Source organism: Lissotriton helveticus, chromosome 3_1 (genome assembly GCF_964261635.1).
Source record: "Lissotriton helveticus chromosome 3_1, aLisHel1.1, whole genome shotgun sequence".
NCBI classification, from domain to species: domain Eukaryota; kingdom Metazoa; phylum Chordata; class Amphibia; order Caudata; family Salamandridae; genus Lissotriton; species Lissotriton helveticus.
This window is the reverse complement of record NC_136061.1, coordinates 1,794,843,600-1,794,868,334: the sequence shown is the minus strand read 5'-3', so window position 1 is coordinate 1,794,868,334 and position 24,735 is coordinate 1,794,843,600. Positions and strand designations below refer to the sequence as shown.

General features: G+C 46.0%; 1 protein-coding gene across 2 annotated transcripts; it reads left to right on the top strand.

Annotated features, from left to right (window-relative positions):
* Positions 1-717: 717 nt before the first annotated feature.
* On the top strand, positions 718-24,267 carry FAM110D (family with sequence similarity 110 member D). 2 transcript variants are annotated; one of them, XM_078682680.1, is made up of 2 exons: positions 718-795; positions 19,496-24,267. In XM_078682680.1, exon 2 carries the CDS (start codon positions 20,192-20,194, stop codon positions 21,320-21,322), a length of 1,131 nt encoding a protein of 376 aa, XP_078538806.1. In that variant the 5' UTR covers positions 718-795; positions 19,496-20,191; the 3' UTR covers positions 21,323-24,267. The 2 variants fall into 2 exon arrangements, with proteins under 2 accessions (XP_078538806.1, XP_078538805.1); XM_078682679.1 differs by lacking the exon at positions 718-795 and adding an exon at positions 7,261-7,485.
* Positions 24,268-24,735: the final 468 nt, after the last annotated feature.

Below are 24,735 nucleotides of genomic sequence, written 5' to 3'. Positions count from 1 at the left end.
CATTTGCCCAGGAGGCTGGAGGGATGGGCCGGTTTTGTTATAAGGGGGTTGATTTTGCAGCAATGCCAGCCAAACCATCATGCGCAGGGAAAGCTCTCTCCAACCCAGGAATGCAGCTGGGTTAGAGAGAGCAGGTACAGACTCACAGTCTGCTCCGGAGTGCAAATCAAGGGTGATCAGACCAATTCTGAAGCTACTCTCTGTGCAAGTGCAGCTTCAGGATTGGCTGCAGAGCATTCTGGGAGCCTGTGCCTTCCTGAAGAGGTGAAGAGGAGCAGAAGAGCGCAACAGAGACGACTGCAGGTACGTTTTTTACATTTGTTATCACCCCCACGGCCCTTAGTGCCCCTTCCCCCAATACGGCCAGTACCACCACCGCACCAGCATACCCGCAGCTCCTTAATGAGAGGTGCCTATGCTTGAAGCCAGGAGTGTCTATACCTGTTCTTAGAGTCAGGCCTACCTGCTCTGAAGTCATGATTAAGTGTGGCTTGGCTTCAAGTCAGGGCTAGCTTTTCTGGAGTCGAGAGTGCTGGTGTCTTGGTTTGAATTCAGATTAGCGGTTCTAGAGTCACGAGTGCCTATGATTTGGGTGAAATTAGGTGTGCCCCAAATTAGACAATCCGGGGATAGAAACCATAATTCACTGCTAACCTCTGAACAAAACTGTATTCAATTCCCTTTTAAATGTTCCTTCTTCAGCTATCCATTTGAGGCGACCAGGGAGCTTGTTCCACAGATTCGCTGCTATAACTGTGAAAGAAGCGCCTCCCCTCCGCAGCTTCCGAAAGCGAGGTGAGACGATAAAACCAGCTGAGCTTTTGTACCCCCTTTTGTACCGTTTTGTAGAGCTTGATCGCAGCAGCCTCCCAGGGCAGTAAGCCTTGGTGCGGTCCCTTGTGTACCTGTGTTCCATGTTGTGGACGGCTTGATGTGTTAGGGACAGAGCATTATTCCTAATTTGCTGATAAACTGGCAGCCAGTGCCGTTTAGCTCGGTATACTGAGACTGACGAGTGTTAAAAGTGAGCATGGAGACCAGAGTGTCTGTGTTTGAAGCCGGCAGTGGTAGTGACTTGGCTTTGAGACAAGGGAGCTGTTCTTGAGTCAGGAGTACTTGTGGCTTGTGGTCAACCGCGCCACTGGCTGTGCTGTAGTCTGGAGTACCAGTGGCTACACTTTGGGCCTAATTGCGAGTGGCTTCTTAAATTCTGTCCCATGCATAAAGAGATTTAAGCAGTGGCGGCCCGCTATTAAGGCAGTGGAGCTCACCACCCTCAAATAAAACGGGTTTTATACCCTTTTTATTATCGTTTTATTTTAATCCCCCTGGTCCCACCACGATTTCCCCCACTTACTCTCCTCTGGCCTGCCCCGCCACTTTGGTAGGGGACAGGGCACTACTTGGTTTAAGCACAAGTAGGAATTACAAGTTTGGTTTTATATAACGGATTGGTTTTATGTTATGTTAAATAACCCAAAATTCATTGCATTTGAGCAAGTCAAACCTGCCAAAATTTTATGTCAAAGGCCCGGAGGCCAACATTATGCATACCCTTTTATTACCGCCCAAACACAGCAGCAACAATATCTTAGAATTAGAATATAACCAAAATTCTAGAACTTTAGAACATGTATAAGTCCCTATGACCAGCAGCCATCTTCCTCTTTTGTTGCTGCTCGAACATAAGATAAGTACTCAGTTCGAGTTCTTGAATTAATTTGATAAGTTTGTTTATTTAGCATTAAATTAAGAATGAGTGTGATTGAGTAAGAGAGTATGAGATGATATTTAAGATGATAATTAAGATGATATTTAAAAATCTTTCGTTTGAAAAGACTTTATAATCTAATGAGTGAAATTAACTAAATTCTGTTAAATTTAGGACAAGGAACGTAATATCGTTAAACGCATGTAGTTTAGTAATGGAATATTTGTTAAAAATACTATTGCGGATTACCGCCGTAATTTTCAATTGGCAGTTGATAAGCGTACGGTCTCGAGCACTCGCTGTGCGCGTCTGTTTCTGTGATAGATTCTAAGCGCGAGAGCAGACACGAGAGCGAAGGCAGAATGTTGCTCGTTATGTGAGAGATCTCGAGCACGGAGGTTAAGAGGAAAGGTATTGTGGAACAGAGAGGCCACCGTACGTGCGTAACGTGCGGCGGCCATTTTAAGTGTTTGGGAAACGTCTAGGTTTTAGGATTGAACGTGACCGGCCATGTTTAGGGGTTTGTTTTTTATTGTCGGCTGATCGTCAGTTTCAGTCAGAGTTCGTGAGTTCAGGAGAGGTGCCGGTTTATTGTGGTTTTAGAGTAGGAAAACGATTTTATGTGGAGAATATTTAGAGATTATATTTGAGGAGTTTGGTATTCTAGTAGTGATTATTTAAGAAGAATATTTTTTTAGAAGAAAGATAAGATGGAGAAAGAGGATTTATGTATGGAGGATAGAATGAAGGAATTTATGGAAAAAATGTTTGGAGAATTTAGTGCCTCTATGGAAAAGAAAATAGAGAGCACAATAGCAAAAAGAGTAAAAGAAGGTGAGAATACTCAGAGATCTGGTGGGGAAGATGGTTTCTTTACATCTGAAGAAGTTGAAGAGATGGCAGGGACTTCCTCTGGAGGAACAAAAAAGAAGGAAAAGAAAAAGAATGTGGTTAAAGGGAAACCATCAAAAGAAAAGGAAAATAGAGTGCAGAAAGAGAATGCTATAAAGGCAAAAGTGGGTGCTATAAAGGCACAGAAGAAAGGACATATTACTGTGGCATGTGATGACAGTTCGACTAGTGGGGATGTGGAGATTACGTGCAGCTCTAGTTTGGATGATTCTGATGGGGAAGAATTTAAGGTTAAGAGAAGGAGAGTGGATGAGGAAATTAAATTGGAGTTTGAGGAATTTGTTGATCCACAAGGAGATCAAATGTTTGATCCATTATTGATACAACATCCACTATCTCCACAATGGTCCCCTATTGAACATGTTGCCAAGTACATAAGACATTGGATCAGAAGGGAGATGCCGAAAGAAATAAGAACTCGGCTACGGTCAGAGTGCCCAAGACCTACTTTGGGTAGTAAAGTGGCCTTTACTCCTGAATTAGATCCAAGGATGTTAACCTTTTTAAATAACAGAGGGGGAAGAGACCCGAGAAGGGGGCTAGACAAAGGATTGAAGGGATGTCAAGATAGAATGCTTGATATTCTGGGACCCTTAACAAAGATATTTGATTTGTGCGAGGAAGCACACAGTAATAATACCGGAATTGACGTGAGCGAAATGCGTCAATGGGTTCAACGTGCAGTTTGCTTGTTGGGAAATGCGAATGCAGCACTCTGCCTGGAAAGGAGAAAAAGTATCTTGTTTAAGATAGATCCAAAGCTTGCAGATTTGGCTGGCAAGGAGTTGGGTGAACAGAGCGATGGGCTGCTGTTCGGAGATGACTTTGTAAAAGATATGGCTAAGTACGTAGGTACTTTCAATTCAATTCAGAAAGCTCAAAAGGACATTAGGCGTGTTTTTGGATGGGCCGGGAGATCAAGGGGTCGGTTCCCCGGCCGAGGTAATGGAGTTACCAGAGGATTTTATAGTAGAGGTAACAGACCCTATGGTGCAAGTTATGGAAATGGATTTGGATATGGTAATTCAGGAGGATATGGTTATCAGAGAACCAATCAAGGAAGTTTCTTCCCTCAAAGACAGAGGGGGAGAGGAAGAGGAACAAGATCAGATAGGAGACCAAGAGGAGTCTCAGGTAAGTTTCTTTCCAGACCCTTTTTTTATGGAAGTAAGATTGGGCGGCAGACTAGCCCAATTTGTTTCCAGATGGCAAGAAATAACACAGGATCCATGGGTTTTGGAGACTGTAACTGGGTACAGGATAGACTTTATCAGTGTTCCAGTACAGGAAAGGGTTCCCAAGGTGTTAAGGTTTTCGGAGGAGATGGAAAATTTGGTAACAAAGGAGGTGTTAGAGTTGGAGAGAAAAGGAGCGATAGAGGATGCAAGGGAAGTGCGAGGTTGTTTCGTAAGCAATTTGTTTCTCGTGGAGAAAAAAGACAAAAAGATGAGACCAGTAATCAATTTGAAGGAGTTGAACGATTGGGTGGTTTACAACCATTTCAAAATGGAGGGGATACATATGCTGAGAGACTTGTTGAGGAAAGGGGATTGGTTGACGAGACTAGACTTAAAGGATGCTTATTTAACAATCCCGATGTGCAAGGAACAAAGAGATTATCTTCAGTTCCGGTGGTTAGGGAGGCGCTGGAGGTTCAAAAGTCTCCCTTTCGGTTTGACGTCAGCTCCTTGGTGTTTCACCAAAGTGATGAGACCGATTGCGGCTTGGTTGAGGTCAAGAGGGATTCGTCTGATAATATATCTAGACGATATTTTGATAATGGCAGAAGAGAGTGTGTTGGCGAAGGAACAAACGGAGTTTGCGGTGAAAGTAATAGAGGATTTGGGTTTCATTGTGAACAAGGAGAAGTCTTGTATGATTCCGTGTCAGGAGATGACGTTTTTAGGTTTCAAGATTCAGACCTTGGATTGTGTGTTGAAATTGCCTATGGAGAAGGTGAAAAAGATCAGGAAGGAGGTACGGAGAATGAAATCTGCGGATTGGATAACTTTGAGGCAATTGGCACGTCTGTTGGGTCTTCTGTCTTCTTCAATTCAAGCTATATTCCCAGCTCCCCTAAATTATCGTGCTTTGCAGAGGCTGAAAGCACATTATTTGAGGAAAGATGTCAGGTATTCACAGAGAGTTGTGTTGAATCAGGAATCGCAGGAGGAATTGGAGTGGTGGCTGTCGAGTCTGGAAGCTTGGAACGGTCGGGCGATTTTTGGTATGATGCCAGAAGTGGAGATAGAATCGGATGCGAGTCTGAATGGTTGGGGGGCTCGGTGTGGAGAGATTTCAACAGGGGGTCTTTGGTCGAGAGAGGAAGGACATTTACACATAAATTGTTTGGAGTTGTTGGCGGGTTCGTTCGCAATAAAGAGCTTTGTGAAGGACAAGATGAAGTGCTGTGTGCTCCTGAAGATGGACAATCTGTCTGCGGTTCAGTATGTAAACAAGATGGGCGGCCCGCGTTCGAGAGGATTGGCAGAACTAGCGAAGGAGTTTTGGAAGTTTTGTCTGGAAAGGGAGATTGTGGTGCAGGCTCAATATATACCAGGGTTGAGCAACGTAGAAGCGGACTGGTGTTCAAGATACCTGAGGGATGCGAGCAGTTGGAGGTTGAAGAGAGAGGTATTTTTAAGTCTGGAAGAGATGTGGGGGCCTTTGTATGTGGATCTGTTTGCGGACAGGTTGAATGCTCAGTTGAAGGAGTTTTACAGTTGGAGGCCGGATCCAGAAGCGAAGGGAGTGGATGCTTTCCTGCAAAGTTGGGAAGGGGGAAGAAGTTATGCGTTTCCCCCATTTTCAATGATTCAGAGAGTTCTGAACAAGGTCAGAAGAGAGGAGGTGGAGTTGGTTCTGATAACTCCTTTTTGGAGGACGCAAGTATGGTTTCCGGATGTAATGGATTTGTTGGTGGAGGATCCAGTAATTCTGCCAGATTGCAAGGAGATTTTGGAGGATGTTCAGGGAAATTTTCACGACCTTGTGGTTTCGGGGCAGTTGAAGTTGATGGCATGGTTGATTTCAGGAGGATTTGGCAAATGCAGGGTTTATCAAAGGAGGCTGAGGAGCTTGTGTCAAAGTCATGGTCTAAGGGAACATCTAGGGTGTATGGATCAGCTTGGAGAAAGTGGAATGGTTGGTGTGTTGAGAGGGGTTTGGATCCCGTTTCGGCACCTGTGGTAGAGGTGGCGAATTATTTATCTGTTCTTTTTTGTGGTGGTTTGGCGTATAATTCTGTGAATTTGAGTAGATCTGCTATTTCAGCAGGACATGTTTTGGAAGATGGAGTTCCAGTGGGACAGCATGCGTTGGTCAGGAGATTGGTTAAGAGTGTAAGGTTGGTTAATCCACCTAAGTCGAGGTACGATTCTCTTTGGGATGTTTCTTTGGTGTTGAGAGAGCTTGAAAGTTGGGGTAGGAATGTTGATTTGGATCTAAAGTTTTTAACATGGAAGATGACGATGCTTTTATGTTTGGTCTCTTTTAGGAGAGTATCTGATGTTAGAGCTTTGGATGTTAACTCAAGGTTTTATCAGCCTGAGGGAGTATGTTTTGAATTAAAGAAAAGGACTAAGACTATGTCTAGGACGATTTTTTACCCTTATTTAGAGGGTGAAAGTTCTTTGTGTGTGGTTAGATGCTTGAAGGAGTATGAGAGGAGAACATGTGCGTTTAGGAGAGGAGATTGTGAGCAATTGTTGATCTCATACGTTAAGCCGTTTAAGGCTGTGTCAACCCCTACTTTGGCAAGATGGATAAGAAATGTGATGGTCAAGTCTGGGGTGGATATTGGTGTTTTTGGTTCTCATTCAGTTAGGGGGGCTATGGCTAGTAAGGCATTCGTGAAAGGGTTTAGTTTGGGTGGCATTTTGAAGGCTGCAGATTGGTCAAATGATTCTACTTTCAGGAAGTTTTACTTTAAGCCTGTGAAAAATGTTTTGGATAAGGTTTTGGAGGAACTTTGAACATGCATAATGTTGGCCTCCGGGCCTTTGACATAAAATGCAGATTTTCCACAGTTTTAATGTAAAGAAAATCATGATTTTATTAAAAAAGGCACGGAGGCTAATATTATCCCTCCGCTGTGCCCGCCCTGTGATTGATTAGTTTGTTTTGTTTTTAAAGGATAAAGAAGAAGATGAAGATGATGAAGGAGTTCGAGATTGGAAGATAGAAGTTGAAGTTTGAGAAGATTTGGTGACGGTGGAATTTTTGGAACTTTTTTATTATTTATTGTTTTTTCGCAGTCACAAAAGAGGAAGATGGCTGCTGGTCATAGGGACTTATACATGTTCTAAAGTTCTAGAATTTTGGTTATATTCTAATTCTAAGATATTGTTGCTGCTGTGTTTGGGCGGTAATAAAAGGGTATGCATAATATTAGCCTCCGTGCCTTTTTTAATAAAATCATGATTTTCTTTACATTAAAACTGTGGAAAATCTGCATTTAACAGAGAGAATGGATGTTGCGTTTGGTACGTTAAACACCAAAATCCGAATGTTATTCCACATAAACTAATAATAGATGTTATTTATCACAACCGATAAATACCATCGCGTTCGCAGCGTTATATCAGGGGTGATAAATAGCGCCTCGACTCGTAAATCATGCCCCAGGAATCATGAGTGCCTGTCCATGAGTTACCAGAGCTGGTGTTCTTGTTTCGGACCTCCTGCTTGCCTCAGTGACACGGGAAGGGAGGGGTTAGGAGTGGCGGAAGAGGAGATTTCCCTCAGAGCTGCTGCCTGGACGGAGCTGCCGCGCGCGCGGCTCAGAGTTCCTTGCGCTGCACGCACGGCTCGCGAGCAGTGTCTCTGAACTCGAGGGATGAGAGGGTCTGCTGTCTGCCACGGTAAGTCCACGCTCTCGTAACTGCAACGTTAGGGGAGAGCTCGCATAGGGGCGCTTATAGGCACGGCGGGATTTTGCACATATGTTATCTGGGGGTCTGAGGTGATTGCTGGATGGGTTGGGGTTGTGAGCGATGGTCGGGGATTGTAGTAACGAGGGCTCACCTGTGTTTGACTGTCTCTCTACGCGCACCTCCATGTATGTGCCTCTGAACTTTATACACAACACTGGTGTGTGTGCGTGTTTTTTTGTCCTTTTAGATCATTTTGAAACAAACTATAACCGTGACTCACAGAATGCTAGTTATCATTTGTCAAATGATAATCTGCCAGCGGAAAAGGAAGTTAAGTTTACATAGAACTATTTATAAACCTGGTGACGTGCGATTGTGCTGTCTTGTGTGTGATTTTAAAGTAAAGTGAGAGCGTTAGAAATTGACTTGGGGTGAGCCATCTCCAAAGAACTGAGCAGCCAACGGTCCCAATGTCCTGTGCGAGGCCCTGGGTTTTTAGCCAGCATCGCTAAGAATACTGGGACTTGTAGTTTCACTTTCTCATGTGTATGTGTGCGGGGAGTTCGACATGCAAAAACGCCAGGTCTAAGAAGGTCACACGCAGCAAAGTTTCGCTCGGTGATAGTTAATTTAGCATCTTACCCGTGGTCACTTGACTAGTATTAGAGCAGCCCAATTTCCGCGCGCTCCCCCCCCCCCCCCCCCCGAAAAATAACTCTTCAGGGAATCGGGTGCCCTCTCTATCTATCTCACCTAAGGTTAGTAGAGACCTTGTTGCAAATATAAAATAAAATCAAAGGAGCACTTTTAGCCACACCCACCTACCCCTCACCAAGCCTCCGTCTGTGGCGTCGCTGTGCTCCTGGTAATTAAGCCCTGCTCTTGTGGCTCTGGTGGGAGGTCGGCCAGGCCCGGGCCTCGTGGAGCTGTTTTTAGCAGTGTGTATTTTGGTGTATTGTTGGTCTCTGCCAGCCCTGCTTTTGGAACTAGAATTAGCGCCTATCTGTCCCAGCGAGGCGCCCTGTGTTTAGGCAGGGCGTGTGTGCGGTGGATTCTGGGCCGCGGAGGTCAGGGGAGGGAGGAGGCATTGGGGAGAGGCGCCCCACAGAGCTGGGGTGAGGGGAGACTTGAGATTGTGTGTTACAGGAGGAGGGCATGTGTCTGTGATACGATGGTGCCCTGCCCACTGATTAATCATTGACTACGCCGGAAAGGGGCAGGGTGGCAGGGACTGTGCAACTGCGCTCCTTTTGATCCTCAATAGATAGAAATAAATCATCTGTTTTTGTCATTTAAACCTCTCTTCAGTCGCGTCCCCACCCCCTCTAAGCTGCAGTTGCGTGCCCTCACTGTCCCCTTTGACCCCCTACCACCACGTCTCCATTAGCGCTGCTTCAGTCCGCATTAACATGCCCGTGGCCAGGGAGAACAGAAGCCCTTCTGACTGGTGGATCATGAAACTTCTGTATAGGTCACGCTGGGCCGGTGACCTCTGCCCCCTCACCTGACCAGGCGCCCGGATTGCATAAATCTAGGATCAAATGCAGAGCGTCTCTGCCGGAGGCAGGCGCTCAGCTGATCCCAGCGCCTCGCAGCAGTCACTTGTTGCTCCCAGCTAGTGTTATTCTGTGAAAACAAACATTCTGGGAAAACAGACCAAGCGCCTGTGTGAGATGTAACCCAGCTGCTGTGAACACAGCCATGTATTTCACTCCTCTTACACAGACCCCATCGGTACTAAGCAATGGCTGGCGGGGGACGGTGCTCGTCACCAAATGAAGCTGTTACTGTATATCAGTGGGTGGTGGTCGGTGCCCGATGACTTAAGTAGGCAGGAGCAACCATTTAGCGGTCAACTGCGATCATGGGCAAGTAATGCTGGCCACCGATGTGAGGACCACTGGAATTATGCGGGAGCAGTTACTCAATTATGCGACAAGAAAAGGATGTCCCCTCATTATTTTTGCACGTTAGCACACTCTAGTCACACGTTTCACCTCATTAAAACCAGTCTGACACCTAAATACTCATTAAAACCAGTCTGACACCTAAATACAGCAATAAGCAATAGAAAGAGGACCGGTCAACCTATGCGTCGGGTCTTGCACTGCACAGAAACATGTAGCCACGTTTTTAGTATTAGTAACTTTTGATCCTTTTGAGCTAGAAGCATCTTTTTGTCGTGGTTTACATCTACAAATTAGGCAGCAGACGATGGATTATGTAGTACATGTAGCAAAGGGAAGAAGTTGAAGTGGCTGTACTTCAAGTTCGGGCGCACTGCAGATGCCAAAATAGCGTATCAAAAGTCCGCAATTTGTTCAAAATGTAATCCTTTATTATAAATTATTCAAGTTGTTTCTTCAATTGTGTATGTTACATAGTAGACCGTAAAAAGTATCAGTGCTTCTACACGGCAGCTGTGCTCAAGCCTCTTGCTGTCGCATGCCCATACTTTAAAACAAATCTTTAGCGATTCTTCTTTGTCTCAATGCATTTCGGGCTTAATTTATAGCCCTTCTTCAGGGGATCACTAAAAGTTTGAAGCAAACATAACTGTTAGGTATTGTTATGGCCCAACCATATTTAAAACATTACATCATTGCATTTCTGATTAACCTGTTTCCCGCTACGTGCTGTATGAAGCGTTACAACCTTTCACCTAAACAAAGCCAACGTCCCCCCACACATTTCTCTGAACACATTAAACAGCATTGTTGTTGAGGCATTACTGTTCCCCATTTAACTATCTTCGAGCTAAAATTGAGATATACGGCTAGGTTTTTCTACAAACGTGTCTCCTTCCTTCGTACCTTCAGTCTTTTTTGTAACGGGCTCCCGTTTCCAAAATTGTTTTCTTTACTCTATCACGTAACATCCTGGCTTTTAGCTGGTGCTTGTCGGGGCTCCTCCCCCCTTATGTTAACCAAGAAGGAACTGCATAGTTAGTAGGACTGATTTCACCTCACTACAACTCCCATAGTGCCATATATCGATCCACATTTACCCCGCCAGTGTTCACAGCATTGCGTTAAACAAACAATCTCACTTTCCTTTAGCCTTGTTTATAAATGATCAGCTTTTCGTATACCCCGCCCTCCCTAAGGTGATGTAAATCATGTCAATCAGAACGTTGAAGTTAGAAACGCCGATGTAAAATAAGCTTTCAAATGAAATGTAATATGATTGTTACAATTCAAAGTCCAACATGCTGTTTCTCCAACTGCCGTAACAAAAGGATAGGTAGTAGTTCTTAATGTGATGTTCGTAATGTTATTTGTTCCTCGTTGATCATGGGTGCCACTTGGTAAGAGACATGGGTAAAGATACGAAGAGAAGAGTCAAGTGCACTCCTTGTATGTAGCGTAAGTTTGAAAGTTAATCCAAATTCAATTTTTTTTGGCGTGCAGCCCGATAGTGGTCTGTCCTGGAACCACGTGGGTTAAGAATAGGGAAGAAGTTGAAGTGGATGTACTTCAAGTTCGGGCGCACTGCAGATGCCAAAATAGCGTACATGTAGCAAATACATACTAACGCAGCAGCCACAAAATTGCATAAGTCCAGTGGCCCTTCCTAGGTTGACCTTTTTTGATGGATGTGCTTCAGTGCCCAGCTGTGAGCCCTTGGGACTATTGGTGATGTGTGAGGGCCAGTCCCCTGTGGTGAGCGATGGTGACCATTAGTGATGTATAAGAGACCGTGCCCAGTGGTGAGGGATGGTGACAACTGGTAAAATGAGCGACGGTACCCAATGGTGAGAGACTGAGTCTTTAGGTGATGTATAACGGATAGTCCAATGATATGGGATGGTGATCACAGAAAATTGAGGCATGATACCAGAAGGAAAGGAATTATCTATTGGTGATGTATGAGCGATTTTGACCATCAAAGAGCGATAGTAAACATGATTAGGGAGAGTGACCAGCGGAGAGACGCAGTGTACATCATTAGGACCAGTGACCATTGGGAGAAAGGTGGTGTAAATGAATATTGACCACCAGAAACCATTTTTTTTGGGGGGAGGGGGCGGCAAGGGGCAGGCAGGGGCTACTGGGCCTCTTCCGTGGGGGTTGAACTTGCCTCCCTCTGTTGTCCGAGGCCGGTCCTACTACAGCTCTTAAAACTTGGGAGTGTGAGCAGGTAGTGTGGGGGTGCTCGAGCTGAGATCTCAACAACCAATCAACAGATAAAAAGAAGTTAATGTCCATCCCAGTGCTTATCTTTGTAAGAAAGTATTTTAATAACCAGGTCAGTCATTATTACACACTGCAGGTCTCATCATCAGCATATCAGTTTCAATGTAGTTTGGAAGCCCTGCAGCCACCCCAGTCCCTCTCTGTTCTGCCTTTCCCAGGCTCACTCACTCACTCGCCTGCCTCTGGGCTCCCCCTCTCTCTAAGGTCACTTCAGGAGTTCCTCGACTAAGGCTCACATGCAGTTTCACCCACGCTCAAATGTATACGTGCGCTCAGTCTCAAGTCTTTGTGGTCTTATCCTGGGAGTTTTAGTGCTGCTCAGCACTCCGATGGTGCGCGGGCACTCAGGGGATCCCTGGCACACTGGCAGCCATCAGTTGAGCTTATTCGGCACTGGGCACAGAGCTGCCTCCATAGCGCCTGCTCTGCCTTTACTTTGCTGCTGTGCTCTGGAGACCCGCAGCCCTGACATTATGCAGTCCCAGTAAGACTGTCAATAGGTGGCAGGGCCATCTGAACAGCTGGCCTTGCCCTATACACTGCCTTTAATGCTTCAGTCAATGTGGCTCTGCATGGGTCTATGTTATCTTGGCAGTTGCTGCCCCACACGGTCCAGGCAGCAGTTTAGCAGATGCACAGGCCCTGCACAGGCTGTTCAGAACAAAGTGGGGTTGTTTGGATCCCAACTTATTCACAATTGGCAAACTGGAGATGTGGATCCACTGTCTCAAACTGTAGAACCAGTTTGGGTTGGTTCGTCCTTTAGGTGTCCTTTCAAAGGTGTTCTCCTCATTCAGCCTCTGAGTGATGCTTCTCACAGCAGCATAGTCTCAAGCCTGCAGCAACCACAACAGAGGCACAAAGCGGTGTGATGCTTCTGCACCCAGCTTTCATCAGTCCAACGGATGTAGTCATCGGGGGAAAAACATAAGGGCAAGCCTCACCTAAAGTCTTCCTTACTTTTCACCCAAAATTCTGCATCCTGCCCCAGGCCCCTACCACTCGCCAAATGGCCGCGATCAGGAACACTGCTCAGCAGTCCCTTGCCAACCAAAGACTCGCAGAACATCTAAAGGAGCCCTGACTCCACTCTCTTCATTTAAGTGTCTAGGTCTCCTCCCCGTAGTGAGTAATCCACTCCCGCTGTCTAGGAGCAGTGTCCTCACCTTCCATTTTGTGCTAGGCCAGACTAGGAGCATCCAGAATGAATGCATTACTGTTGCTCACCCTCAAATCATACATGTAACACATAGGCTACACACACTAACCAGCTTAACATGCATGCAGGATGTTAGCACAAAAGTATGGCAAGCGCATAAAAGCAGAACTTTACATGCATTGACCAGACTGCCCCTCTCTAGTGATCCAGATGAAAGTGTGTTCACACCACTGATCTTTAAAATATGATAGGCTTGCACCACCACCATATATGTACTATAGCTACTGAAGGGGACAGTCGCCATCTGTTGTAAATTAGAGTATGCTTAGTACACCTTTCCAGGTCACAGGACAAGTCCAGGACCTTTCACGGCTAGGAACAGGCCTAAGCCTCAGAGCACACGCTTAGATGGCAGGGCCAAAATAAAAACTTAAGGATACCAGATACACACAGTTGAGCACTCAGGGCAGGCAAATACATTTGCTCATATGCAGGGTACATTCCTGCCCCAAAAGTGGCTACTGGGAGAGAGACGGTGTACATTAATAACTGTGACCATTGGAAGAGAGTTGCTGTACATAAATATGGGCAGAGAACATAAGCAGGAGATGCTACCTCAGGTGATGCACAAAGTTGTGACTGACAGTCATTTTGGTGTGTGACATTGTTCATTGTGAGACAATGGTTCCCATTGGTGCAGCTCAACTATAGCTGTCAATTTTCCCAGGTGCATGTATGACTAGCTGCTCCAGTCAAGCTATGTCTTTGCATTCTGGGACATGTGGTTTTGTTTATTCCATTATAAAACCAGGACTACAAGTTCAAGAGTGCAAAGAGAAAAGCTAGGACTGGAGAAGCTAGGGACGTGGACCTGGGAAGGTTGGCAAGGCGGAGGCACATCACCACCAGAACTCTGTATCCAGAGGGTGCAGGGCTCCAAGCGGCCAAACCAGTGAAATGTGAATGGTTTGGGACCAAAATACAATGTTTTATCAGCAAAGGGAGATTCCTTGATATGAAAATATGTTGGAGACTAAATGCCGTGTTTAAACAGAAAATGATAATTTGCAGTGAGGGGATTCTGATAAATACACACAGGACCATTAAGATTGTTGACGTGCTTTAGCCAACTGTGTGAGGTTAGAAGTCAGTATGCCTCCACTCCCAGGGGGGTGTTGGAGGGGCGCAGCTCACAGATCTCAGGAAGACTGTCGCCGGCAGCTTTCCTGCTCTAGCTGCTTTTGGAGACTGCAGGAAGGCTCCCGGCCCTTCCTTCCCATGCCTCACACCATTCATTTTGTGCCTACACAGAATTCTCCAGAACATCCTGCCTGCGAAGGGTCATCCGGGGTAGGGCGGCGAGAATGTCTGTGGAGCCGGAGTGCTGCTGGAACAGAAATACTAGACTTGGAAAGGTCTAGTGGCGAGCACCTTCATGGTGTGTGTGTGTTGGGGGTGGAAGTGGTGTGGTGGGGGAGTTGGCTGTGGCAGGCGGCCAGAAGATCATCCCATCCGCCAACTATAAGGACCCTGGGGCTTTGGGACTGGTGGCAGCAAAGTGAGAGAAGGGGCACTTATCTGCAGGAGCACCTGAAAGCCGGACCAAGGGATGTAGCCCCCATAGGCATGCCTCTCACCCTCAGAGGCATGCCTCAGTGCCCCTCAGGGTGAATCCTTCATAGTGTAGCTTGTGTCAGGCAGCCCATTGAGGAGTCTTAGAAGGGGAACGTCAGATCCACTTCACAGGAGAATCCAAATAGACCAAGGAGGTGAGTGTACAAATATCTTCTTTTCTTAGCTTTCATGTCCATTCTATTTAAAATCTGCAGGCTGAGCAGAACCCCGTGCAGATGTTCTTAGTCTCTCTTCTCCTTGGAGTGGAATTGGGTAGATGCCCCCGAGCAGGCCTTTCCCCTCCAGACCCTCCCCACACCCTCCAGTCAGTCTCCGAGGGCTGGGCCGCCAGACTGGAGGCCAGCCTCAACTGAAGTATTCCGGCGGCCAGGGCTTTAAGTGGGCTGGGTCTCACCGTGCTGAGCACCAGCAGTTTTTTTAAAGGGGGCCTCGAAACGGGCTCTACCGGGCTCTGTTTTGAGTCCTGGCACAGGCGTCCGTTTTTTTCCGCGGACTGCAGTGACCGCAGGCACATGGTTGTGTGCGTGCTCACACTGCTCACTTCTCCCGAGTGGAGGAGTTACGGCATGACGTCATGCAAGGTGAGCAATCTAGAGGGAGGGAAATCCTTTGAAGAGAGTAATTTTCTCTCTGGATGTCCCTTCTATTTTTGAAACTCTGGAGCAGCAACATTGTCCTGGTATCACCAGGGCTTTAAGTGGAAGCTTTTTCAATAGTATATACAAGCCACAGTTGCTGCTTATTTCTTATGCAACTAACAACCATTGACAAAGTCAATAGTCCTGACCTGTTGTAGGTATGTTACTTTTTGTATCATATCTGAATGCAATGACAGAAACAGCAAAATACAAGTCGGGCGGCACAGTATGCTAAACCCAGATGTTTTGCTTACATGTTTTAAGCCGCGCACTTCATTACATTGGCCCCACATTTTTTTCACCCCACTTAAAGCCCTGCCTGCGGCCCTCCATAGTCCCTAAAAGCTTGACGAAGCTTCGTTTATTTCGCATTACTTTATGTGCCTCCTGCGCCCCACTCTAGACCTGGTCAGTCTCCGTGCATGCAGTTGCAAGGGGGATGAAAGACAAAACACCCAGCACGGGTGCCCCGCACGCTCCGCGTGCAACCAAAACCAGAAACGTAAGCTCACTCTGGAGTGTAAAAAGATAACACAGTAACTAATGGAGAACAAGTTTGCCTTCGAAAGTAAATAATAAATATGACATTAGCACAGAAATGTTAAGAGAAGTTTCTTGTTGGTGTGAGCAGAGTATACAAATTAGCTATATTTAGCACTAAAAAGGTCAACTTCTGCCACAGCAACTGTTGCATAAGACTCAACGTATAGGTGTTATATCAAAGAAATTGAATAATCTGATGCTTGTAACACAGAGACCACAAAAACTGTTCATGAAAGCTGAACGAGATAATGTATCTCCTCCAATGCCATAGCCACGGGTTCAAATCCTTATTGAACCACTCAGATTTTCATCCATCGGAAGTTGACAAAATGAGTACCAGTAACTTGCACAATTAACATCTGTTGTACCAACAGAGGTACTGAGGGTGAATGTGCACTACTCAAATATGCCTGACATGTCAATGTTAGCATGTTAGAAAAAGTGTCTCATTTACAGATACGCTTCCTCCACAAATTGCCACTACGGCAAAAGTGCAATGTCCCTCTGCAAAATATTTCCCTGGTGATTTTACTTTGTCTCCAACGGGTGGACACTATGCATCTATACACGTGGTCTCTGTTTTAAGCAAAAGTTGATATTTAGCTGCACACACAGCACCCTCACAACACACGCTATTCTTATGCGTAGCGGCACTTGCCGCCTGACCTTGCTTTCATCATATTGTTCTAAACTCATACACCTCACTCAAGATGTCCACTATAGAAACATTTGACATTTAAACAACCTAAACCTTTGGTACAAAAGCAAGCATTACAGAGAGGATGGGAAATGGCCAATGCCTCCCTCCAATATTTAAACAGGAGAGGTTTGATTGATTTCTGAAAGGCCAGATAATGTTTGATTCATCTGAAGGAGAACTGAGGTTCATTCCAAAACAGGGTCCTCAAAGCAGAATGGCCACCCCCCACTGCAAGGTTTATTTATCCCGGGAACCATAAGAAGGGAATGATCCAAGATTACATTTTATTGTAGCAGATTTTATGAGTAAGGCAGAGAGTCTTAAACCTGATTCTTTGGTTCATAGACAGCCAATGAAGACTACACTTTCAAAACATCCCATGATCATTTTTCTTTAGTTTAGTGACCAGTCTTGCCATATATTTCAGAATTTTCTCGGGCCTGGCACTTTGGGCTGCTGGGGGGGCCTTAATTCAGGGAATAAAAGTAGCCAACCTCGATCTAAAGCATGAGCATAACTGTAGCGCAAGAATCACTTGCAAGGAATGGTAGACTTTTCGTATGTGCCTTTAGTAACACAAAGCAGGGGTTAGCAACTGAGGAAATATTAGGGGCTAAGGAACAGATTTTCATGAGGAATCACACTAATTGATTTGTCCTTTGCCACAGGGATTTGTGGGTCACCCATGGAAGAAGGCAGCAAGTAGTTGCTCTGGCAAAGTATCTCCACTGAGAAGTTAGAACTTCTGCTTGTCGGTGTTACTGGTTAGGAAGTTGCTGGACAGTAGCCAAACTATCATTAAACTTGGGTCAATGATCTGGTGCTTTTTGGTTCAGCTGAACCATGATCAATGTGTCATCTATATATAGAAAATGGTTTGCATCCAAATGAGTAGCTAAGATGTAGCAGAGGTAGAATGCAGAGAATAAATGGCATCAAAGAAAAGAAGGAGCCTTGCAGCACACCACAGTTAATCACATCACATAGCAACCAAGAGGTAGCCTACCTCAACAATTGAGAGAGACCCATCAGAAAGGATCTAAACCAATTGCAGATCATACTTTCGAAGCAATATTTCAAAGATTTCCCAGCGCCTTCTGCAACCTCAGACAATATCACCCCTTCACAAGACCGTTGCAAAAAGATCTTGGATTTCTTCAGTAACAAAATCACCCCCATATACAGCAACATTGACCCTCAACCAGACCACAGCACTGTCACATCTCAACTTCCCACCACAGCTGATTGACAAACCCTGACCTCTTGGACTGTCATCAACACCATCAAAATCACTGATAACACGAAGACCATCCACTTGGGGCCTCCTCCTGACCCTTGCCCCCACCACTTCTGATCAGTGAAGCACTAACACCCATCCTCAATGCCTCAATCAGCTCAGCCACATACCCAGACACATGGAAACAAGCCGTCATCATGCCCCTGCTCAAAACACCATCCACTGACCCATACTTCAACTACAGTCCATTCTCCCTCCTACCATTCATGACAACAACCACCATTTGTTAGTTATCCAATAGGTTAGTTATCCAATAGGTTTTCTTCTTTTCGAACCATTCACAGTTGTTCATCTCCCAGCTTTTCTAAAAAATGTTCCTAAGCCTGGTAGAAGTGGAATCGGAGAGAATTTTCTTGTTATGTACCATGATTCCAAATTACATGTTTGTCAGTAATGTGGTGAATGCATCTTGCTTGTATGAGGCCTACACCATACCAGAAAGATGTAAAGTATGAGTCGAAACAGTTCAGTAATCTTTCATGGCAGTGCATGAGCAAGGGATTGGAGCACAGCTGGTTAAGGGGGGATCATCAGGGGAACCCAACTTAACAGAGGATAAGAGCCACTTTTTCCTCTTCTAGCAACCTGAAGGTGGAGCAAAGTAAATGACGGTCTACCTGTAGCACAGGGTACAGCTTTTCCGATACTGCCTGATCCTTTCACCTTGGAAAAAAAATCCTACTGAAATACTCTCACAGTTCCATCAGTAAACCATGTGTAAACATTTCAAAGAATTAACTTGTAGATGAGTTATTGTTCCCAGCTACTACGACTAATTTCTATTTTGTAGCTGCCACTATTCATGAATATCTATTCTTTGCTCAGGGGGAACTATATATACTCTAACCTTGTGCTCGGTATATGTGCTTTGTGTTGTTCTACAGCCAACAGCTTTTCAAACGGGGATTGCATTTAAGATTTTTTGAGGCACTAAGCATATCAAAATCAAGAATATTTCATGACCACTGGAACATTAGGTTACCGCGTACTACCAGGATGTACATTGTCTGCATTCCATGGGTTTGAGAGCCCGGTCATGAGGCACCTTGTCCCCAACAACAAGACCATTATCTTTGTACTAACATCCCATTCTCGAATACTGTAAATGTATTGTGTGCTGATAAAAGCCAGGTTATCCCAAAAATCTTGAAAAGATGTTTAAGCCCTATTCAACTGCCCTCAATGTGATTATAAATCACATTATAAATCACATTTTGCCAGTGATAGTCCCAGAAGCTGAAGCACAAAATTCTGCATCAAATTGAGTATTCAAATCAAACATTTACCAGTGGAGTGAGACCCTAACAGTAATTGTAACTCTGACTTTGATGATGGCTTCGCCCCCAACCCCTCAAAATATTACCCCCCTCCCTAAAAGCTTGGGCCTTGCTGTGCCCCTGCCCTAGAGGGGCTGAAAATGAAGATAATTGAACTGACAGAGAGGAACTCCCTCCCACTGCCTCGTATTGAGCCGCGCACATATCACCCCACCCCCTGATGAATGGTTCACCCCAAAATGGTTTGCGGCACTTGTGATTACTTCATACCTTAATAAAGTGACTAAAAATAATAATGGAAGAACAACATATACGCATTATGACACTTCCTTTTAAGAAATCATTTGCTAAGTTATGCATATAATGGCATGCAGCACATTAGCATGCTTCCATAAACCCTCTGGATAGTAGTGCGATTTTCAAATGTAATTCTAGAACATGCCAGTTTCAAAAAGTTTATGATTTGCCTTTCAGTTCCTAGAACTTTGTGGGTGGGAGTACAGTTCCTAGAAGTCTTTGCAGTAATTCTGATCATTCTTTGTTTACTTTTTAGAGTACCAGTGGATACTCTGCACGTGCTGTTGGTGGCGTGAACACATTTCGAATCTGCCACACAGCAGGACCCAAAGAACGCTTTCCACCCCCAGGTGACTGACCTGGAGTGCTCCAGTCGCACCACATCTTGCCCCTTTCAATGGGACTGGCAGCTCTTCTACAAGGCTGTCTGCAGGGCCACAGTTCATGAAAGATGGACTACCTCTCTGCAGACTGACATCCAGCTTTCTTCAGATCTGCTATTTCTTCAAACCCTTTCATTACATATCCCCAGGCAGCAGATTTCACGTCCATTGGAAGTCCTTAAGCAACATCATGGTCTTCAAGAACCAGCTTCAATCCACCCTGCAACCCTCCCCACTTCATTTCAATCTTGTTAAGAAGGACTGGAATTAAGCCTGCGGATACAAACCTGCCTGGTGCTCCAGCATGTGTCAGTGCTACATGAAAACCATCTCATGAGAAGCACCACTACTGCAAGGACATCACTGCGCCACGAATGGTGAACGTAAAAGAGGACTTGCAATGAAGACCTAGCTGCATCCATGAGTCAAGTGTTTCCTCAGCCAGACCAGGGCTCCTGTGCTTCTCCAGAATTGTATAAGAAGCCCCTAAATTTGTCTTCTGCTCTGGGATACCCTCTTCCCTCTGTTTCACTCAACGTTGGCAGTCGGAGCCCCAAGGGCTGGTAGCCATGCTGAGGCCGGTCCCTCTTGCAGGCTCAAGTTCTCCCCTTGGACTGTTGAATAGGGGACCGGAATATCTGCGCAGACAGCTAGATGGTGGGAGCAGAGCCCGGAGCCCCAGTGCCGTGGAGCGCCTGGAAGCCGACAAGGCCAAGTATGTAAAAACGCAGCAGGTGATCGACAGCAGGCAGGACCCAGCCTTGGCCACAACACCATCCTGCACCAGGAAACTGCTCTCTGTATGGTCTGAACCAGGAGCACACTGTGCTACAAGCCCATCTAAGGCCACATCTTCCCGACTGGGTGCTGTGGTGCGGCGGAGCAGTGGGCGGCGCCAGATGAGGCCTGATTCGCTCGTCATGTACCGACAGCAGCGGGACTGCAAGTCTGTTAACAAGGAGAACGCCAGAGGCCTCAGCCTGGTGCGGAGGCTCTTCCAGAGTCCCATGAGGGAAAGGAGAAGTGACACCCTGGTGGACCCTTCCTCTCAGTCAACCCCCATTAATTGGATCCTGATGGACGGGGCCAGAGCATCGTCTCCCATCGCGTCTTGCGGCAGCCCAAGGGCCCAAAGGGTGGCTCCCCCATTCCTCAAGGTCGATTTTCCAAGTCCGCAGTCTCCAGCTCTCACTCCACGGTTCACAAACTCTGAACATTATTGTGTCCTAGGATGTGGAGATCGGGGTCGCTCTCATTCATCTCTGCCTTCCAAGCATCTGCCTCCCCAACCAGAAGCACTTGAAGGTTCTCGGTGTGTGAATCCCCAGGAGCGGCCCCTCAGCCCCTCGGAGGAGGACCATTTTTTTTATGCCTGTGGCATGGATGAGCCAGATCTTCTCAGGAAGGAGAACATGTCCCCTTTGCTGGAGCAAGATGAAGCTAGTTCAATAAGCAGCTGGGAGTCAAAGCGTAGTGCCCATTCTCGAAACAGTGCGTTGGAAGAGACCTCCTCAGAAGAGGAGGGGCCACTTGGCCGAACCCGAACACCAGTCTCCATCATTGAGCGGAATGCACGAGTCATCCGATGGCTCTATAGTTGCCAGAAATCCCAGTCCACAAGGCAAAAGTCCACAAAGGAAGAATCCCCCAAAAATGAATATATCAGGCCTGAGTCCACAAAGAGAGAGTCCACCGTGTGAAAGGAGACCAACAGTTCCTCACAGAGAACTGACTCAGCCAATCCTCAATTGTAGCTCCTACTTGGTATGAGAACAGAAATGCAACATCTACAGCGAACACTGCAAAGATCCTCCAAGTCTCAATCACTAACAGCAGGCCACCCCGGGACACAACTTCTCCAGTGAGAAGGGACACAGCTCCTGAGCGGGGCTGAATGGCGGGAGACAAAATGGAGGCTCTTCTAGCAAGGCCGAGAAGGGCAAGTCCTTTCTACAAAGATACTGCACAATGTGTGAACACAGACATACTGCCTTCTGCTAGACATCAAGAGATGAGACAAATGTGTGAGTCTACAGAGCGAATTATAGTGAGTCCTCTTCAAAACCAGAGAGACGCGCTCCACCAACAAGACTGTGAAGGCTACTAAACATGATCCTCTCTTTTAATGATACTGCAGTAAAAAAGACTTTTGCTTCAGTTCGATTCCATTGTGTGAAACAAGCGTCCGATGCCTGTAATGTTGTTACACTGTTTTATTTAATGTTTTTCGAAGGACAAATATTGAGTGAGCTATCCAAGTTTGATATCTAAGGCAATTCCTGCTTCTTCCCTGTGTGTGATCCCTGGAGCTGCTCCATCCTTCTCAAACGATAGACTGGGCTTGTGTCTTTTTTCAAGATTACATTTTTGAGGAGTTAGTGTTCGACTGCCACCCTACCTTTTACCTGGACTGTACAGTATCCTGCCATTGCCATATTTATTTCTTTCCTGTTTCTCTGGTCCCTCCCCTAATGTCCTGCACCTTCCATGCCTTCCTTCCACCTGATCATTTTCTCTCTCCATACCTTGTGTATTTCAATTGTTGCCTCCTATACATATCCCCCACCATATGTTGGCATGTATATTTCCATTTGAACACCACCCATCCTGAGCAAGCAGGCTTAAGGTGCACGTGGTCTGGGATCTACCTGGCTGAACAAGTCAAATCTTCTGTCCAAAAACCATATATGTTAGGATAGTGTCTAGGACAGGAAATGCAAAGTAGCTGCAGTACAAAAAGGATGAAAAAATGCATTTGTATTTCCAGCCTGGCCTAGGTGCACATGCAAAAAATCTTACATGAGACAACAACTGCCTAGTTAATTTCTACTGCAGGATTTGTGAGGTGGGGAAGAGACAACAGGGTTTTTAGTTAAAATGTGTTGCCTATGCATCTGGTAGACTTGTTGTTGCCCTGTATTACTGAGAAGATCTTGGAGAAGATCATTGTGCCAACAGTGCCATTTGGAAAAAGTGAGGTCCTAGTCCCATTTGTTTGGCAGATCTGTCTCACCAAGTGATCTTTGTCCATTAATATCCATTTCCATTTTGTGTTACCCATGCTGCCTCTGAGTGGTATTTCAGGCCACAGAGAGGTCTTATTCTAGCCCGGGTTACCATGCATGTGATCTTTAGCGTTGTTTGTTTTCCCATCCTAGTTGTGTCACCCAATAACCAAAGCATTGCTCAGGCTGTTTAGCCTGTGGGCTTTATATGGCCATAGCGGTGTCCACAGGTGCAGGCATGCAATAGCTCCGTTCTCTGGGGCTCGGTGTTGCTCTAGCGTGCTTCCCAGTAAGCTCTGTGTTGCTCCTGCTGTATCTCTGGTGGCACCTCCGTTTGGGGTCATTAATGTGTATGAACAAGGTTGCACTGGAGATGCATTTCTACCATGGGTCCTTAACTTGATTAAAACCTGCTGGGCTGAGTTTGAACCCCTTTCAAGGCTATAGATACAGAAGTTGAACAGTTGGGCTGAGGTTGCATCCCATTCTCAGAATATTCCTGGCTGCACGGGGCTGGGCCGAATGATATCACAGCCCCATGCCCAGCAGGACTGTGCTGCGTCGCCTTTCTTAGTCCAGGGTTGTTTAGCAGGGCTTTGCTAAGACCGCCATTTCAATGTCTTATCATTAATGATTTGCTCCTATTGTTATCGAGGCTGAACATTGCTGGAATGGGGTTGCAGCTCTGTACTGGGTCATTCGTGATGCTCCTCCGTGCCGGCCTCCTCCGTGTGTCGTCATTGAGAATGAACATTGCCGCATAGAGGTTGGACTCTGAGGCTAGTCAGGGCGCGCCTGACGTCGTGCCTCCGTCTTGGTTTCGGTTGCTTTCCGCCCCCCATGTGCTGAAGTGAATGAGCGCCATCTGTGTCCGCCTCGCCCTGGCTGTCACTGCCCCATCTCGTCTTGCCCCTCTGCCGTGTTCTTCGGACCTGCCTACCGCTGTCTGCCCCTCCTCTGCCTTTTGAGGAATGCTGCAGCTGCTTCAAAACATTGGGAAGAAACTGGACCCCTGTCGGTTCCCTGTGAGCCAGAGGTCAAAGGCCAAGGTTCCTCCTGAAATCCAAATCTTCCCTGTTGGTGTCCAGTGTCTTGTAAGGCTTCACTTTCGCCCCCTCTCTTTCGGGATTCTTCGCGGTGCCCTCTCACCATTTTCAGTCTATACTCCATTGTATATGTATATGCTCAGTGTGTGTCTTCTTTTCTCTCCAGTCTTTTATTCTCTCTCTCTCGCTCGCTCGTTCGCTCTCTCTCTTCTCTCCTTTCTCTCCTTCCCACCCCCCCCTCACCCGCCTCCTCCTTCCCGCCTGGTGTGGCCCGCTCTGCTCAGTCCCCGTCTCGCGCTCTCTCCTTCCTGCTTGTGCTGTTTCCCTTTCATCTCATCTCTCACTTACTCCACCCTGTTATTGTCTCTCAAATAATGCGCAACTCCTCACTCCTTCCATCATCGTCTGCTCCTTTTCCATTCTTTCTACCTCTCCCTCTCTTCTTCTCCCACCTCCCTGTCTCAGTTTCCTGAAACTTCTGCCGCAGATGTTGTTCAACAAATATGCTGCACTCGGTGTATTTTTATTCACCCTCAATGTGTTTACGTTGTCTGTTCACAAATGTCAATAAAATGTATGTTATGTTTTTAAAGTCAATCTCAATATTTAATGCTGTAAATGTTCAACACATATCCCTTATCACTATGGTAAGTGGAGTGACGTGCTCTTTTGCCTCATTAGTGGGAAAGGATTCCATTGGTTCGAAACGACGCCCACCTGATTTGTTTCAGTGCCCTGCCTCCCATTTAAGGGCATTACTCTTTTCCATTCCACCTGGGCCCACTGATGTACACGTGGCCTTCTCTCAGGGTGGTGTTTTTTTGCCTAATGTGATTTTATAGTGTTTCAATTCCTTAACTTGTCAACCTTATCTTATATACTTCACATCTTCACCACCTGTCCACCATTTGTACCTACAATGCACAGTGTGGGCGCATCCCAGTAATTACCTAATTCTCAAAGAACTATGCGATCCTACATCCAGCTAATTGTGCCTCAAAAAATAAACACATTCGCATAGGTAAAATCTAATCCTTTTTGGTAGGATTGGGACCTGTGGAA

Coding starts and splice junctions, on each gene's coding strand:
- FAM110D (XM_078682680.1), top strand. CDS start 20,192: ATGCTGAGGCCGGTCCCTCTTGCAGGCTCAAGTTCTCCCCTTGGACTG.